Source organism: Lingula anatina, chromosome 10 (assembly GCF_051362555.1).
Source record: "Lingula anatina isolate TDL-2025a chromosome 10, LinAna3.0, whole genome shotgun sequence".
Classification (NCBI taxonomy): Eukaryota; Metazoa; Brachiopoda; class Lingulata; order Lingulida; family Lingulidae; genus Lingula; species Lingula anatina.
The window spans coordinates 7,826,605-7,846,219 of NC_141776.1; the positions used below are offsets into that span (position 1 = coordinate 7,826,605).

The 19,615-nt window shown below is 39.0% G+C and overlaps 2 protein-coding genes across 2 annotated transcripts; one reads left to right on the forward strand and one right to left on the reverse strand.

Annotated features, from left to right (window-relative positions):
• The first annotated feature begins 445 nt into the window (after positions 1-445).
• On the forward strand, positions 446-1,084 carry LOC106176755 (carbohydrate sulfotransferase 11-like). The gene has a single exon (XM_086997465.1). The coding sequence runs from the start codon at positions 446-448 to the stop codon at positions 1,082-1,084; it is 639 nt and encodes a 212-aa protein (XP_086853591.1).
• A 1,030-nt stretch (positions 1,085-2,114) lies between these two features.
• On the reverse strand, positions 2,115-18,111 carry LOC147759498 (uncharacterized). Its single transcript, XM_086997600.1, has 3 exons — positions 17,758-18,111; positions 11,454-12,048; positions 2,115-11,152 (listed from the first exon to the last, which is right to left on the reverse strand). The coding sequence occupies exons 2-3, from the start codon at positions 12,031-12,033 to the stop codon at positions 5,856-5,858; spliced, it is 5,877 nt and encodes a 1,958-aa protein (XP_086853726.1). The 5' UTR covers positions 12,034-12,048; positions 17,758-18,111; the 3' UTR covers positions 2,115-5,855.
• Positions 18,112-19,615: the final 1,504 nt, after the last annotated feature.

Below are 19,615 nucleotides of genomic sequence, written 5' to 3' on the forward strand. Positions count from 1 at the left end.
AGATACGGGGCCCAGATCTATTTCCTTGTTTTCAGAAAACACGATCTCCATGAGGAAGGCAATGCAGGCCAACAACCTAAATAGTGGTCGGGTATGCTTCAAATGATATTTTATTAATGAAGATTAAGTCATATAATTATTTTATAAAATGCAAATTTCCTTCAAACCCGTGTACTACTACGAAAATAACATTTTCAGTTTTTTTTTTTTTTTTTTTTTTCATTTTCAGTACTTTTCGTGGGCGGAAGTGCCTCTCAGTTGGCAAAATATAATGAAAGCAAGGAGAAAAATTCTATAGGACGCATGTCCAAAAAACACCAAGTTAGCACTTGCCACAAACGCAAGCAGTATTCTGGCTGGTCGTCCATTTTTGTGGGTAGACGACAGACACAGTCTGATATACTGTGAAATACCAAAAGTGGGCTGTACGAACTTTAAACGTTTGATGTATGGGCTCACGGCAAACGCAGATATTACAGAATACAAAGACATTGGGGCGTATGAAGTGCACTATAAATATCAGAAGTTTTTGGTGCCCCTGTCTGACTTTTCCGAATTTGGAATCAAGTTCCGTCTTGCAAACTATCTGAAAGTTGTTCTTGTGAGGCATCCCTTTGAAAGACTAGTGTCTGCTTACAGGAACAAATTAGAGAAACTCAGCGCTTTTTCACGTCAAATTGGGGCCTATATCAAACCTTTCATGAGATCCCCGGGGATGAAGAGCGCGCCGCAAGAAGGGGACGGAATTTCATTTGCTGCGTTCGTCAAATACATTAATGTCTATTCTCAGCTTTCTACTAAACCGTTCAACCCGCACTGGAGAACTTATAACGAGTTGTGTAATCCATGTGACGTCAAATATGACGTCATTGTGCGATACGAAACTATCCAACATGATGTCAGCATGTTGCTTAAACTGTTGCGCGTGGCTGTGAAGTTCAAGTACCCTGATGGTGACATGTCATCTGTGTCGTCTGCAGGAGTTTGGAGGTCCTATTTCGCCAACGTGCCCTCTTCAGATCTCAACGAACTGAAGGGAATTTACAAACTAGACGCTAAATTGTTCAACTACACTTTCAATTAAGATCTAATGCAGCTTACAAATTTAAAAAAGAAGAGTTTTAAAAAAGGAAGTGAGATCAGATCGATCTTTTTACTAGGCCTACTACATACAGTAGAGCTTTTTCACCGCATTCAAACCTATACATTATTTATGTCTCCTCATTAACCCAACCCGACTGCCAGTTTTACACGTCCCTTCAAACAGTCAAAAGGTGCTTACGTTTCCTGTAAGCTAACCATAATGTAAAACCTTTTGTGATCTTATGCCGTCACCGATTATATAGCAGAAATGACAAGAGGAAAGTTCAAATATTCAGAGCATCTGTCTGGTAGGCCTATGTGTATAAAAATCGCATCGGTTGTTTAACCTTAGAGTTTAAAATCCTGCGGGTGTGCGCAGGAGAATGCATCCACTTTCGTCGCTATTTAGATTCTCTAGAATACCTGGCGACCAATATTTGCACCCTCGACATCTAGGGAACAACCACGTGGGTGTCATATTGTGTCATCAAGCACCACCAACACAATATGACACCAGACGCGGAGTGAGGTAGACAAAAGTTAACTTTTCAAACAATCTATTCTTCTATTAGATGTTCTTTCTGTTTTTTGTTGTTTATGGCACGTTTAAAGTGAAATAGGACTTTGGAGTTCAAAACTATCCTCATATTGTTTACAATGAAGATTTTTTTATCCTTCTCTGAATTTTATTTTCTAATCTCTCTAAATCATTTAACGGAAAAGAATGCACGGAAAGCTCGTTTGAAAGGTGGGGCAAATGATTTTACTGCTAAATACGCGGTAAAAAGAAGTCGACCGCTTCATTGATGAAGTGTTTTTGGCCTCACTGATGAAGTATCTTCGTCTATCCTTTGCCATTCAAAAGATCACGCTACAATTTGTCTATGATTTCGTTTCAAATTTTGTTTGTTCTTTAAAATGGCCATTATGTTATTTTCGAGTCCCCCGTATATTTTACAACTTATGCACCAGCATAAGCGAAACACCTGTTGTCAATCAATGAAAAAATCATTTTCATACAATGCATTTTTTATTATCATATTTTACAATTTATAACACCTTGTACACAATGGCAAAATATACCATTTAGTAGTAATACAAGATGATTTGCACCAAGGGATTGTACATATAATGTCACAGATGTATTTTAAATGCTAAATATTACTAATAACTAGTAACTTACAGCATTAAATAAGACAATCACATTTACTGAACATGACGACAACACATATTCGTAAAGGTAAATTACAAACATCAGAAACGTTATACAGTATTAATAAAATACAGTCTTCAAAATACATAAACGGCCTCTGCAACATGCAACGATACATGTTCTTTAGGTAAAATACAATAGTACTAGTGGATAACCTTATTTCGCATCAGATACCTCATCGATATGGTAAAAACACACGACATGATATACTGGCTTCTGATAATCACGACATCTATTGTACAAGTTATTACATGGCTTTGACTAGGTTCCCATAACCCCATCGTACTAGCAGTTTCGATCTAATTCAGAAGAGATTCTCGCTAAATTGCACTCAGTTTAAGCGGCTTAAATGTCTGGCTACTGAAGCTGCTAGGAGGTAATCAACTTTTGTGCATATTTTACCTCATATATAAAATGCAATTTAGCAAGAATCCCCTCGGAAACAGAATAAGTCTGCTAGTACGATAGGGTTATTGGAATGGGCCCTTAGACCCCAGTAGACCATTACTTTAAATAAAAGAAACCTTGATATCTACACTAGTATAAAATAGTTAATAAAACAATACAAACGATGCATTATTAACTGGCTCCACACTAAGTATGCTGGCTACACATAAAACAATTTTCATTTGGATGATATAGGAATGTATAAGGGACACTTGTTATGATTTTATACAGATATCTCATCTAGAATACGAGAAAAAGTTTATCACAATTCATGTGATACATTTCTTTTTCACTCTGCTATTCCTTATATAATGGAATGTAACAAATGTATTTTAAAAATATCCTCAAAGTTTACACATAAAATATTTGCAATGGATACACTTGGATTTTGATAAACAATGCACGTTTACATCCCAACATAAAACTAATTGTTAAAACTGTTATTTTATAAATTGTGTCTGCAAAATGCCACTGTACACGGACTACAAATGAAACAGTTCTTAATGCGATAACATACAATGTATATAAAGTACTATACATGTACTTGCAGAATGATGATACTTTGTCAGACATTTCTCCTATAGCACGCTTACTATCTATCATAAATTACGTGATACATTTGCCCCTTACTAGAGAACACAAAAAACCGAAAACCCATAAAGAACGGTGATAAACAGCCATGGATGCGCTGGGAAAATAATTGAGACCAAAATTCTCATATTCACTTGACGTTTGAGAAATATCAATTACATTCACATAGTCTATGAATAACTCGGCTTTAACCCCCTTGCATTTAATATCAGCAATGTGTGTGTGTGTGTGTGTGTTTTTGTCTGTGTGCGTGTGTGTGTGTGAGAGAGAGAGAGAGAGACTGTACAGGCATGTCGACTGTAGATTTTGTCACGCACTAAGATCTTTTGCAATATAGACAGAATATTTTACTAGCAAAAGAGAAGTTTTAAAAAGTGATCGAGGATTTATGGGAACTCTACTTAGATAATGATGTGGCCAGTGTTTAACTGGTTGAGGTAAATATTGTCGCTTTTCAGCCTGGGTCCCGACTACACGCACGATTTTCAGGACGTACGTTTTTTAGGTTCCTCTCGTCTGGCTGGGCCGTAGCGAGATCGCAGGAAAGGAATCAAGTAATTGGTGATTGCAAGGAGTTCGCAAGAAGAAAGTACATGGAAAGTACGTGAGAAGCACAGTCTCCGCGCGTCAGAAGTACCTGCTGCGCCTGACGGGCTTTCGCACGTGTCCCGCGCGCCCCGTTCGTGCTAAGTACAAGCATCGTGCACTATGTACGTAATCCGTACTAAGAGCACGGGCAACGCAAGGAGTACGCAAGTAAGTATATGTCAAAGGCCTGGACCAAATCTAGTCCTGTGCATTTTAATTGTTTAAACAACATAAAGAATGGGCCCAGCCAGGGCGTAATAAACATGGGGTCTGGGCTTTTTATGCATGGGACTAGATTTGATCCGGGCCTTTGACATATACGTACGGCAGTCTTGCTGACTTCCTACGGTTGTTGTTCGTCCTTTGCACGACAGTCTTGCGTGTTGAGATGTTTTTGGGAGGGTATAAAAACAGTGAATGTTTGAGATCATTATATCCGCAACAGTGTTCAAAGATGGTGAGCCAAAGCATGCCTGGCTTGTCTCCGGTCCCCCTATCCCCACCCTGCTTTTTGTTGTCTTTTTAAGCATTTTTAAAACTAGAAATTCAAGGCAGAAATGATGCTTTTTCGTGAACGATCCTCCTTTTAAACTCACGATCCGTGCGCATGAAGTGCCTACTACTTACTCAACATGCACGAAGCCCGTGAGGTCCACACGGTGGGCGAGTGGTAGTGCGAAGTGAGCACAGAGTGAGCAAGAAATAAGTACTTTTACCGTGCTTCTTAACCACGTGCATCCCACTCACCAATCGCAGTGGAAAAGAATTTCCTCACGTGTCCCGTACTACAGGCGCACGACAGGCGAACGTGTTCCATTTTTTTATTTCGTAGACCGCACACAGCGGCTGTTGTTCATGTCAAACAAGTTCTGCGTGCTGTCTGCGCCCTCTCAAAGTTGCACGATGGACGTGCTCCTCCCGCACAAAATCTCTGTTTTCCATAATTTTTTGGCCGTAAACCAGAAGTAGCAGTTCGCGCGTTGGATAAGGACCCAGGCTTAAATTGCCCTTTATATCGTTGTCTCTTACAGAAATAGAAGTAGAATGATTTTAGAAATGGAGTCTTACTATTGAGGAGAACAGTTTTCATACTTTGTTCTGATGACAATTTTGGCTAAATCTTCTATAATATTGACTATCCTAATGATAGCGGGGTGTTTGGGACCAAGTATCTCCAATCTCAATTTAAGACATTTTTTGTGATAATCAAGTGACTCTTTATACTCACCCATGGTCTGCAGTACACTGCCGATATTGTTGTAGGAGCTGGTATTGGGGTGTTTGGGACCAAGTATTTCCAATCTCAATTCAAGACATTTTTTTTATAATCAAGTGACTCTTTATACTCACCCATGGTCCGCAGTACACTACCGATATTGTTGTAGGAGGTGGCGGTATTGGGGTGTTTGGGACCAAGTATCTCCTCTGTCAATGCAAGACATTTTTTTTGTGATAATCAAGTGACTCTTTATACTTACCCATGGTCTGCAGCACATTACCGATATTGTTGTAGGAGCTGGCGGTATTGGGGTGTTTGGGACCAAGTATTTCATTTGTCAATGCAAGACAATTTTTGTGATAATCAAGAGAGTCTTTATACTTACCCATGGTCTGCAGCACATTACCGATATTGTTGTAGGAGCTGGCGGTATTGGGGTGTTTGGGACCAAGTATCTCCAATCTCAATTCAAGACAATTTTTGTGATAATCAAGTGACTCTTTACACTCACCCATAGACCACAGTACAATACCGATATTGTTGTAGGAGGCGGCGGTATTGGGGTGTTGAGACCAAGTATTTCATTTGTCAATGCAAGACATTTTTTGTGATAATCAAGTGACTCTTTATACTTACCCATGGTCTGCAGCACATTACCGATATTGTTGTAGGAGCTGGCGGTATTGGGGTGTTTGGGACCAAGTATCTCCAATCTCAATTAAAGACATTTTTGTGATAATCAAGTGACTCTTTATACTCACCCATGGCCTGCAGTACACTACCGATATTGTTGTAGGAGGTGGCGGTATCGGGGTGTTTGGGACCAAGTATCTCCTTTGTCAATGCAAGACATTTTTTGTGATAATCAAGTGATTCTTTATACTCACCCATGGCCTGCAGCACACTACCGATATTGTTGTAGGAAGTGGCGGTATTGGGGTGTTTGGGACCAAGTATCTCCAATCTCAATTCAAGACATTTTTGGTGATAATCAAGTGACTCTTTATACTCAACCATGGCCTGCAGTACACTACCGATATTTTTGTAGGAGGTGGCGGTATTGGGGTGTTTGGGACCAAGTATCTCCACTGTCAATGCAAGACATTTTTTGTGATAATCAAGTGATTCTTTATACTCACCCATGGCCTGCAGCACACTACCGATATTGTTGTAAGACCAGGCGGTATTGGGATGTTTGGGACCGAGTATCTCTTCTCTCAATGCAAGCCATTTTTTGTGATAATCAAGTGACTCTTTATACTCACCCATGGCCTGCAGCACACTACCGATATTGTTGTAGGAGGTGGCGGTATTGGGGTGTTTGGGACCAAGTATCTCCAATCTCAATTCAAGACATTTTTTGTGATAATCAAGTGACTCTTTATACTCACCCATGGTCTGCAGCACACTACCGATATTGTTGTAGGAGGTGGCGGTTTTGGGGTGTTTGGGACCAAGTATCTCCAATCTCAATTCAAGACATTTTTTGTAATAATCAAGTGACTCTTTATACTCACCCATGGTCTGCAGCACACTACCGATATTGATGTAGGAGGTGGCGGTATTGGGGTGTTTGGGACCAAGTATTTCCTTTGTCATTGCAAGACATTTTTTGTGATAATCAAGTGACTCTTTATACTCACCCATGTCCTGCAGCACATTACCGATATTGTTGTAGGAGCTGACGGTATCAGGGTGTTTAGGACCAAGTATCTCCAATCTCAATTCAAGACATTTTTTGTAATAATCAAGTGACTCTTTATACTCACCCATGGCCTGCAGCACATTACCGATACTGTTGTAAGAGCTGGTGGTATCGGGATGTTTGGGACCGAGTATCTCCACTGTCAATGCAAGACATTTTTTGTGATAATCAAGTGATTCTTTATACTCACCCATGGCCTGCAGCACACTACCGATATTGTTGTAGGAGCTAACGGTAGTAGGGTGTTTAGGACCAAGTATCTCCAATCTCAATTCAAGACATTTTTTGTAATAATCAAGTGACTCTTTATACTCACCCATGGCCTGCAGCACAAAACCGATATTGATGTAGGAGGTGGCGGTATTGGGGTGTTTGGGACCAAGTATTTCCTTTGTCATTGCAAGACATTTTTTGTGATAATCAAGTGACTCTTTATACTCACCCATGTCCTGCAGCAAACTACCGATATTGTTGTAGGAGCTGACGGTATCAGGGTGTTTAGGACCAAGTATCTCCAATCTCAATTCAAGACATTTTTTGTGATAATCAAGTGACTCTTTATACTCACCCATGGTCTGCAGCACACTACCGATATTGTTGTAAGAGCTGGTGGTATCGGGATGTTTGGGACCGAGTATCTCCACTGTCAATGCAAGACATTTTTTGTGATAATCAAGTGATTCTTTATACTCACCCATGGCCTGCAGCACACTACCGATATTGTTGTAGGAGCTAACGGTATTAGGGTGTTTGGGACCAAGTATTTCCTTTGTCATTGCAAGACATTTTTTGTGATAATCAAGTGACTCTTTATACTCACCCATGTCCTGCAGCACACTACCGATATTGTTGTAGGAGCTGACGGTATCAGGGTGTTTAGGACCAAGTATCTCCAATCTCAATTCAAGACATTTTTTGTGATAATCAAGTGACTCTTTATACTCACCCATGGTCTGCAGCACACTACCGATATTGTTGTAAGAGCTGGTGGTATCGGGATGTTTGGGACCGAGTATCTCCACTGTCAATGCAAGACATTTTTTGTGATAATCAAGTGATTCTTTATACTCACCCATGTCCTGCAGCACACTACCGATATTGTTGTAGGAGGTGGCGGTTTTGGGGTGTTTAGGACCAAGTATCTCCAATCTCAATTCAAGACATTTTTTGTAATAATCAAGTGACTCTTTATACTCACCCATGGTCTGCAGCACACTACCGATATTGATGTAGGAGGTGGCGGTATTGGGGTGTTTGGGACCAAGTATCTCCAATCTCAATTCAAGACATTTTTTGTAATAATCAAGTGAGTCTTTATACTCACCCATGGCCTGCAGTACATTACCGATACTGTTGTAAGAGCTGGCTGTATTGGGGTGTTTGGGACCGAGTATCTCCAATCTCAATTCAAGACATTTTTTGTAATAATCAAGTGACTCTTTATACTCACCCATGGCCTGCAGCACATTACCGATACTGTTGTAAGAGCTGGTGGTATCGGGATGTTTGGGACCGAGTATCTCCACTGTCAATGCAAGACATTTTTTGTGATAATCAAGTGATTCTTTATACTCACCCATGGCCTGCAGCACACTACCGATATTGTTGTAGGAGCTAACGGTATTAGGGTGTTTAGGACCAAGTATCTCCAATCTCAATTCAAGACATTTTTTGTAATAATCAAGTGACTCTTTATACTCACCCATGGCCTGCAGCACACTACCGATATTGTTGTAGGAGCTGGCGGTTTTGGGGTGTTTGGGACCAAGTATCTCCAATCTCAATTCAAGACATTTGTTGTAATAATCAAGTGACTCTTTATACTCACCCATGGTCTGCAGCACACTACCGTTATTGATGTAGGAGGTGGCGGTATTGGGGTGTTTGGAACCAAGTATTTCCTTTGTCATTGCAAGACATTTTTTATGATAATCAAGTGACTCTTTATACTCACCCATGTCCTGCAGCACACTACCGATATTGTTGTAGGAGCTGACGGTATCAGGGTGTTTAGGACCAAGTATTTCCAATCTCAATTCAAGACATTTTTGGTGATAATCAAGTGACTCTTTATACTCACCCATGTCCGGCAGTACATTACCGATATTGTTGTAGGAGCTGGCGGTTTTGGGGTGTTTGGGACCAAGTATCTCCACTGTCAATGCAAGACATTTTTTGTGATAATCAAGTGATTCTTTATACTCACCCATGTCGTGCAGCACACTACCGATATTGTTGTAAGACCAGGCGGTATTGGGATGTTTGGGACCGAGTATCTCTTCTCTCAATGCAAGACATTTTTCGTGATAATCAAGTGACTCTTTATACTCACCCATGTCACGCAGTACAGTACCGATATGGTTGTAGGAGCAGGCGGTATTTGGGTGTTTAGGACCAAGTATCTCCACTGTCAATGCAAGACATTTTTTGTGATAATCAAGTGATTCTTTATACTCACCCATGGCCTGCAGCACATTACCGATACTGTTGTAAGAGCTGGCGGTATCGGGATGTTTGGGACCGAGTATCTCTTCTCTCAATGCAAGACATTTTTCGTGATAATCAAGTGACTCTTTATACTCACCCATGGCCTGCAGCACATTACCGATACTGTTGTAAGAGCTGGCGGTATCGGGATGTTTGGGACCGAGTATCTCTTCTCTCAATGCAAGACATTTTTCGTGATAATCAAGTGATTCTTTATACTCACCCATTGCCTGCAGCACACTACCGATATTGTTGTAGATGCTGGTGGTATTGTGGTGCTTGAGACCAAGTATCTCCTCTCTCAATGCAAGACTTTTTTTGAAATAATCAAGTGACTCTTTATATTTACCCATGGCATAAAGTACACTACCGATATTGTTGTAGGAGGCGGCGGTATTGGGGTGTTGAGGACCAAGTATTTCATTTGTCAATTCAAGACATTTTTTGTGATAATCAAGTGACTCTTTATATTTACCCATGGCATAAAGTACACTACCGATATTGTTGTAGGAGTAGGCGGTATCGGTGTGTTTGAGACCTAAAAGTTTAACCAGCTCATGTGACACTGATTTGTAAATATGTAGAGCCTCCTGGTGGAGAAAAATGCTGTAAAAAATGTTTGCTATCGTTGCTAAATTGTTTACACTTTCCAGTTTTTTAGATGCATCTTGGGTTTTGAAATTCTTAATATATAAAGCAGCCGTTTGTTTTACATGTGGTAGCATCAGGGATAAAAAAGTTGCATCTGTCGCACCAACATGTCTCATTTTAAACCTTTTGAGAGCTTTTATATAGTAACTGCAATAGGCATCTCGAATTTCAAAAATATAATTGCCATGTTTCAGGGCCTTGCATTCTGCATATTCCCTTAGTAAAGGGTGGACATCATAGGTGTTACCATCTGTAGTAATGAGCGATTTGTTGGCAAGAATATCAAGGATATGTTCACATTTATTTTGATCTAATCTTACAATAGCAGAGGCCTCTTCCAGATTAAAAGCAACGGGGAATGTGTGAAGTGCAACAAACACCTTTCTCGCCTCCGGTTTTAATGTTTCATAAGAAATATCAAAGCAAGTTTTGATTTCTTTTGGCATGCTTGGAATGGAAAGAGTGGGTAGCATCTTCTGAGTTTTAATTTTCTCCAATACTGCTTCTGTTTGTTTTTTGTCAAGCAGTCCAGCTAGCAATTTTAAGGCAAGGGGGTTATAGCCACACATTTCTGCCATTTCATCTAAGTTCGCTAACTCGGTGTCCGTGGGACTGGTTGATTTTCGTACCCACAGGACGTCACGCGAGGAGCTTTTATCAAGTTTATCAATGTCTAACACAACTATTTTATGTGTTGTGAAATCAAATCTTTCACGACTGGCGCATAACAAACTGATATGTTTTGTTGAATCCATTACATCTTTCAAAAATTCACTAAACTCCTTCCTATTTGAACTTAAAAAAGACTCATTATTATCTAGGATAAATAGGGTGTCAGTAGTCAAACTAGACAAAGTCTGTTTGAATATGTTTTGGTAATCAGAGTATAAGTCTTTCAAATGACGTGTTGGGTGATAATGTTGGACAAGCGATAACTTGACAGAGTTAAGATCTGTCACTTGTTTCATATCAATGTACAGTACATTTTGCATGCTTTGTCCGACCTTAACTGCTATGCTGGTCTTACCGATACCCCCCATCCCGGTCAGGAGAATGAGTGGAACTTTATCTCTGATATGTTGCTGTATCGTGGTAATGATGCCATCACGACCCTTCAGATCTGTGTTTATTCTAGGTAACATCCTGGAGAGCAGCTGGCAAGGGGTTTCTGTAAAGGTTTCTGGACATTAAAATCTAAAAATAGGAAACTGTAAACACATTTTTCACCTTGTGTTGGCCATATTTAACACTTTTATATATGAAAATATACAGCTGGAGTGTCAGAATCTTTTAACATTAGAATGTTATAAGACTATGGAATCATTATCTCTGCCATTGGTTTTGCCTGTGCTTTTATAAATGTGACTCAACGGTGTGTGTGTGTGTGTGTGTGTAGTGTGTTTGTGTGTGTGTTTTTATTAGCTCTGGTTGTATTGATGTGAAATATTGAATATTTTGCAGAAATCTACCTGAAGCGTCCAACGGCTGAATCAGCAAATTGTCGTAGTCGTCACTAGTATTCGATGTCGACAGAGACCGCAGAATAGCTTTCAGATCATCAAACTGGGTCTTGAAGTCTGCGTCTGAGAGACCTCCTGTTCCGTGAGCGTGCTTATTGCGGTATCCCTTCACCCTGCCGATTTTGGCCTCTGTAGAAGTGTCCGTGTCTGGAGCATTGTCCCATTTTGCATGAGGATTCAAGTTTGTGATATTTCTTAATAAGATTACAGTCAGGGTTATATCCAAGTCGTGCAATGTCACAGGAGGGGCAGGGTTCCCAGGGGGATAGAGGATATCCATTTGACTTCGATTCAGAATGTTTCTTCTCTTCACTCCCCTCGTCTTTAAACTGAGTAATGTATGTTTCACATTTTTGTCATTTAGGACATCAGATATCACGTCATTACTTGATGGCCCATACAGCCCTGGATATTGTGCTTGTAACTGGTTACTGAGAACACCCCGAAGTACTAGGGTAGCACGTTCCAGTAGCAGGTCCATGCGGAAACGGTTTTCCTTCTCTTTTCTAGGAATTTCCCCAGTGGCCATTTCTGGTCAAGATTACTGCAAAGAGTCAAGAGAGGAGTTATAGGGTTCGTCAACATATTTCCATTATCTCGTAATTACTTACGATAAGACAAATGCGATAGAGGTAATACAATTGTCATCATTGCAAAGATATTTGTTTTTCATCTACATATGACTGTAGTGTAACACTTTATATCATAAAGAGTCCTCGGTGTATGGTGTAGTGTTCACAAATATAACGTGTAGTGTTCACAAATATAATTCCCAGACATGTAAATTAGAGTCGATTGCTTGTGCACTCGACTCGTTTTATGGCCTTACCTGAAGTCATGTAACTTAAGTGGACGTGTGCAATTTGAATAATTAAAATTAGTATGTACCGCCAAATACTGCAGCACAGAATCCACCTAAAGATAAGAAATAAGTATAAAAGACGTATAGAATTAATATCGGGGGACAGACTGAAGAATACTCGAAGGAGACCGCTCGACGGAGCTATGGGAGACGGCCTAGAGCTTGGAGGCTTCACGTATAGAACATGTAGTTAGAGATCGTCAACCAATAAACCATTAAACTGGTCATTATGTGGACTTGAGTTTTCTTTGCGCGACCTCACGTAAATCTGACACGAACCGTGGAATTTTGAATTGCGTTATCCACTGAGTAAGTCTAAAACGTAATGTCCTATTTCGAGCCCACGCTTGAATTAAGCGTACAAAAATTATATAAGTTTAGGACATTCATCTCATATGTATATGTCAAGGTACATAACAATGGCATATATGTTTAATGTGTCAGCGTGTACTGTGGGCGATAAAGGTTTATAATTTTCCTGTTTTAAAAGTCTTATACTCTATTTGATAAATATAAGAAGGGATTAATACAAAAAAAGCATTCACCTCTATGGGTATTCTAGCACAATTGTTTTTATATGATCTTATTTCCGCATATTTGTTCCATTATCATATTGCCAACATTTGCGTTTCAAATATACTATACAAATACCGGCTTAGCAGGCTCGTGAAAGTTAATGATCCATGCAAATTCACTGCTTTTAAGTAAGTGAAGAAAAATCAGTCATGGAGCAAACAACACTTGCTGGCTTCAGCAGGGAAAGTTGATTCTATCCAAAGAGAAAATGATGGAGCAATGTATGCAGAGCATAAGCGTAATAAGTAGAAAACATTGAAAAACAAACATTGCTTGATGAGTTTTCTAGAATTTAACAAGGCAGCAAAGCTGTCAAATGTACAGACAAAAAAAAAAAAAAACAGAAAATAAAGATGCAAATAAGTGAAAAATTAAATTTTCACAAAAAACTGTTAAATTGCCAGAAAAATTTACCAAACAGACTGCATTGCCTATTGAAGCTGTATGTTAGACCCATGTTTCTTTCCTGTAAGTTTGAGAACAGTAAGTGACATGATTTCCCTTAAATGGTCATCATAGGAGCAGTGCCCAAAATAGGGGTTTCTTCAAATTTTGATGCAACATTACATAATGTTGAACAGCATGATGACAATCAAATGTTATTAATAAAATATTAGTAACATGGACATTCAGAAAATGTGACAAGCAAAAGTCTTCAGGATCATGGAACTTAAAAGTCACACCTTGTACATGCCAATATGTGAAAAATTAAATTTTCACAAAAAACTGTTAAACTGCCAAAAAAAAGAAAAAAAAAATACCAAACAGACTGCATGGCCTACTGAAGCTGTATTTTAGTCCCAGGTTTCTTTCCTGTAAGTTTGAGAACAGTAAGTGACATGATTTTCCTTAAATGGTCATCATGGAAGCAGTGCCCAAAAAAGGGGTTTCTTCAAATTTTGATGCAATATTACATAATGTTTAACAGCTTAATGACCATCAATTTTTAATTATAAAATATTTGTATCACAGATATTCAGAAAATGTGACTAGCAAAGGTCTTCAGGCCCATGGAACTTCAAAGTCACATATTGAAAATGCCAAAATGTAAACAAGACAGCACTGTTCTGAAATGGGTTTCTTTCCATTTTTAACACTTTTTTAACATAAAACAAAATAAACATTTTACTGCCATTTTTATATGACCAACTAAGAAAATTGATGAGATGGGAAAACTATCAATAGAACAGTGTTAAATGTCCAATTTCCTCCATTCTGAGATTCTGAACATAGTGGATGATTGAATCTGACAAACTGCAATGATATGAGTTTATTTCCATTTTTGACACTTTATTACACAATACATGATAACAAGTTTACCATGTTTTTTACATAATCAACTAACAATGTTGTAAAGATGCAGGAAATATCAAACAAACACTTTTAGGCATCTTATTAGTTAAATAATGAGACTGTTAACATGCCTAATAATTGAATCTGAAGACATGTGAAAAAACAGTATAACTTCTAAAATAATGGCCCGATTATGCTGATTTTCGAACTCATCCTGCGTTTTAGTAAGATTGACCACTCCTGTGAGTATAATTACAATTGGCCAATCTGTTTTTCTTATATTGTGTTATCAGTGTTGCATTTATATTGAAAATAGTGAAAAAACAGTATAAATTCCCTAAAAATGGCCCAATCATGCTGTTTTTCAAACTTGACCTGCGTATTATGAATATTCATCAGTTCTGTAAGTTTCAAGTCAAAAGGTAAAATGGTTTTCTACTTATCGTGTTATCGGTGCTGCATATATGCTGAAAAAAGTGAAAAAACAGCATAAATTCCCTTAAAGTGACCCAATCATGCTGATTTTCGAACTCGACCTGCGTATTATGAATATTCATCAGTTCTGTAAGTTTCAAGTCAAAAGGTAAAATGGTTTTCTACTTATCGTGTTATCGGTGCTGCATATATGCTGAAAAAAGTGAAAAAACAGCATAAATTCCCTTAAAGTGACCCAATCATGCTGATTTTCGAACTCGACCTGCGTATTATGAATATTCATCAGTTCTGTAAGTTTCAAGTCAAAAGGTAAAATGGTTTTCCACTTATCGTGTTATCGGTGCTGCATATATGCTGAAAAAAGTGAAAAAACAGCATAAATTCCCTAAAAGTGACCCGATCGTGCTGATTTTCGAACTTGACCTGCGTATTATGAATATTCATCAGTTCTGTAAGTTTCAAGTCAAAAGGTAAAATGGTTTTCCACTTATCGTGTTATCGGTGCTGCATATATGCTGAAAAAAGTGAAAAAACAGCATAAATTCCCTAAAAGTGACCCGATCATGCTGATTTTCGAACTTGACCTGCGTATTATGAATATTCATCAGTTTTGCAAGTTTCAAGTCAAAAGGTAAAATGGTTTTCCACTTATCGTGTTATCGGTAAAAGTGCACGGCGACGACGGCGACGACGGCGACGACGGCGCCGACGGCGACGACGGCGACGACAGACGCAGATGATGGCTATATGTACAGACACATCTGTGTCTGTACATAAAAAGTTGAAATCCAAAACCTACTACTCCACCATTTAAACAGAAGTGTTCTCTCTATTCAGATCAATGCAATTCAATAGCGTGTGTGTCATACATGAACAACTGGTATCAATTTGATGGTGAATAATTTCAATTGGCTCTGATATATATATATATATATATATATATATATATATATATATATATATATATATATATATGTCTCTTCCTATTTTTTGCATTAAAAGACGTGATATTTTGTTTGAACAAATTCCCAGAAAATTTAACGACGGAATTTATACATGGTCAAGACTGTGTTTGATTGGATAAGCAGCGGTCGCTCTAAAATATATAACCAAACTACGTTTTTCTGTGGGTGGCGTTCATGTATTCCAGTTCACGTAGAGAGAAGCAAGAACTACTTGTACTTGTCCTGTTGATATCAACGAGTTACTTGCTGGAAAAAATTCCACGAAGCTTGAAGTTGCAAAATCGTGCACGTGCTTATTTTCAGTCACCTTGTTTTCTAACAACTTTCTGCATCGACCGACAGCGCGACCAAGTACGACACAGGAGAAAAATAATGCCAATCCTTAAAACGTTGTCATAATTATGCGATTTTTGCATGAATGCAGTCTGTTATGCCCATATTTAATTATTGTTTGGTGTTTCATGGTAAGTGCTGCAATTAAAACAATGTTTTAGGGTCCCTAAAAGACCTTTAAAATTTTTGCATATGTGTGTGTGTGTGCTTGTGTGTGTCTTTGTGTGTGTGTCTCTCTCTCTGTGCTTTTAATTAAGTTTTATGATTGGACAGTGCGTCTTTAACACAATCATTTTCCCCGTACGCATTTTAGTCCTGCATAACGTAGTGTGGCTGTTTGAAATTGACTGCCAGTTTCTTCTGACAATTGTGGAAGAATTGAATTGTGGAAGAAATTCTCTCACGCCGGAGACAAAATCCTTTTATTTTCATTATTTTAGTTGCATCACAAGATTAATATGGGCGGCCCACAGGGCAAAAATTCATGACGATGTTGGACATGTCCAAAAGATTCTACGAATAGCCTGCGAACAGCAAGGCCTCAAGCGTAACTTGCTCCCCTCGCAAGGAGTTAGCAAGAGAGACGCGCGTTGTGCAAGACGCACGTCGCAAGCAATGAAGAAGCAAGTGCTCTCACAACTAACGAACAAAGTCGAGAGCACACCGGGAATGCGTCGCACGTGCGTCATCCCCCGGCTGGTGTATAAAAGGCGTGCTGAGGACGCACGCTCATATCTTTACAAAGAACATCGACTGTGTAACGTGTACAACAATTTTCAAAATTTTCTAATTTTTGCTCAATTTAGTATCTAATATGCCTCCAAGGGGCAAAAGAAAGAACCTTACATAGTAGAAAAGGGAGGAGGAAGAAGAAAGAAAAGGAGAACAGGAAGCAAAACTGACGCACGCCGTCAGTACGTCAACACGTCAACGTGCCAGGAAAGTGTGAAGCAAAACTGACGCAAAAGGGCACTACTTTCGCCGTGCGGTCATCGCTCCTTGCAATTAGCGCCCGTGCTTGAAAGGACATCTCATGTGGCCCTTGCGACTCGCAAGGCAGATTTTCTTCTACCTCTACGACCTCCACGGCCTCCGCAACACCCAAAATTCGCAGGGGACGTACATGTAAGATCCTGAAATTCGTGCGTCCGGTTGTGACCGAGGTTTACAGGATCGACGAAAATAGACGATTGACGAGAATAGTTAGACGATCGACGAAAATAGCGAGAGAATTGGTTTTGGTACACCGTAGATGAGAAATGTTTGACAATTGAAATGACGAGAATAGATGTTGAATTTATGATAGGTTAAGATAGGTTTAAACTTGAAACTGAATCGATGGGAAGGCAGTGAATCGACGAAACATAACTGAATCGACGTCATAAATTTTGCCCTTTTGGCCGCCCATAGATTCACATGCCATATTTATAATATTCCCCACGTCTCAGATCATTTTTGGTACTAAATTAAACACCTATTACATGTTTTCTCTATGAGAATAAGTGTGTTTTAGTTGCCCTAACGCTGTGCTGTAAATACTGTGTCAATACACAAACACGACAATACCTGCACGCGAACTTATTGATCTTATAGTTGTTTGTCAGTGCGCTTAGATACACGTAGCAGCGCCTACCAAATAATAGTGAAAGAAGGAAGTATACATTTTAAGCAAGGAGCCTGATTACAAATCTAGAAAAAATCTACACTGCATCTTCAAGTGTCTTTAACCCTTTTAATGTGATAATAGCTAGACTATATCATGAACATATAGCATGTATATTGAACTTACCGTAAGTTGAATTAGATCGAAATATACTTGTGCCGAGCGGCTTAGGCCTACTTCTTGACCTAATGGCGTTTTCTCGAAAAGAGTTGTACTTCTGTCTGTGTACTTCTATATCTCTAAAATCTAGTTGAACTAAGAATATAAACAGTGTTTGACATAGATGAATTGTCCAGCACTGTTAATCAGCAGCAGTAAGCGTATTTATGTGCACTCTGTCTGATATCCACACGAAGTATGAAAGGGAGGATGACGTCATCTGGGAATTTTTGAAGGGAAACTTTTTCAGTAACTTGAAAGGAAAAACTCTCGAAATTTGGAAACAAACTGCAATTGTCAACCCTTTTGAATGGATATGGTTGTTTCAAGAGGACTAAGTGGCCTCTTTTTTTATATGATAACCAAAATAAACGTTGTTTGCAATACACAATATCCTAAATATAACTTGACCTCAATAAGGTCATGGTGTGTTCAAGGTCATCGTATTCTCGTCAACAAAATGACATCCCTTCTCATATCAGCACAGCACAGCGTTTCTCCTACATTGTCGTTAAGTATAATGTCACAGGACATTCAGACCTGTTATCCCTTTCTTTTTTGCTCTGTGCTGGACTGTAGTAGCTAACAGAAACCTGACATAAATCAAGGAGAAGTTATTGTCAATGGACTGCCATTTGTTTACTATTACGGTCCAACAGCATATGACGTGCGTTGTAAACCCCCCGTTACACTTATTCAGAATCAGCAGGAATCAAGCAGAATGAGCCTAAATGAAAAATTTCCAAAATTCGCACCAGATGTTTTGCTCTTTCCACTGGAATGGTAACTGATCAGAATGTTTTGAATGTTGCCAGAATGCCGTGAGAATATTTAAAGTGCAGTCATAGATAACATGCTATTCAAATGCCATTCAATAATTTTCCACTTGGAATGCACTTCGAAAGATTTTAACTTTCGGGCCGACCACAAGAATGGGTAAAAATAGGCCTATTTGGAATGCGCTCTGAATTTTTATAATGCTCTTCGAATATCCAGGAACGCACAAAGAATTGTCTTTCCGACGCCATTCTTGCTCATTCCGCCTCTAGTGTGACGGGAGTACATGTATAAACGAACGGCACACATACCCGGTACATCAAGGGACCAAAGTAACAAGTCTTACCAGTCACCCGAACGACAGTTTCAGGCTTTGCGTTTCTTTTTTCGATGTGATACGTATCATTAACTTAAAATGTTTCGTGAATATCTAGCTTGTTCGGTTAGGAAGATATATATATATATATATATATATATATAACCCCCACCCCACCCCCGGGCCCATACTTATTTAATCCCAAGGTTGGAAAGTACTGTAGGTAGTCTGGCTCGGGAGAAATGCCACTATCTCCACATCTGGTTTCTATCAGTTTTCTTCAGAGCTTGGGACAAATATATAAAGCTCCTCAGGTTGGGAAATCAGGAGGGGGTGGGGGTGGGGTAAAAAATTGTTGACAGGCGTGTCTTCTCAATATGGAAACTTCTAATTTTGGTAATTTCATTTTAAACACTTACAAACATAATGAATTCTCTTTTTCGTTTTAATGTAATTTTTCACACATTTCTGTAATTATCGCCTGAATTTAAATACTAATGCGAAATGCCACACTTTGATTTCCTAGAATAACGAGAGAAAGAGAGAGACGAAGAGAGAGATAGAGAGCCGAAGAGAGAGAGAGCGAGAGAGGGGAGTTTAAGGGCCTTTTAAATTGTACATGATCCTGCGCCCCCTCTCCCTTTGTTGGGAAAATTACGGCTTCTCAGACCAGGGAATCTTTTGCTTTCCTCCTTTTTTTTCGTTTAACTTTTACATATTAAAGTGAAAACG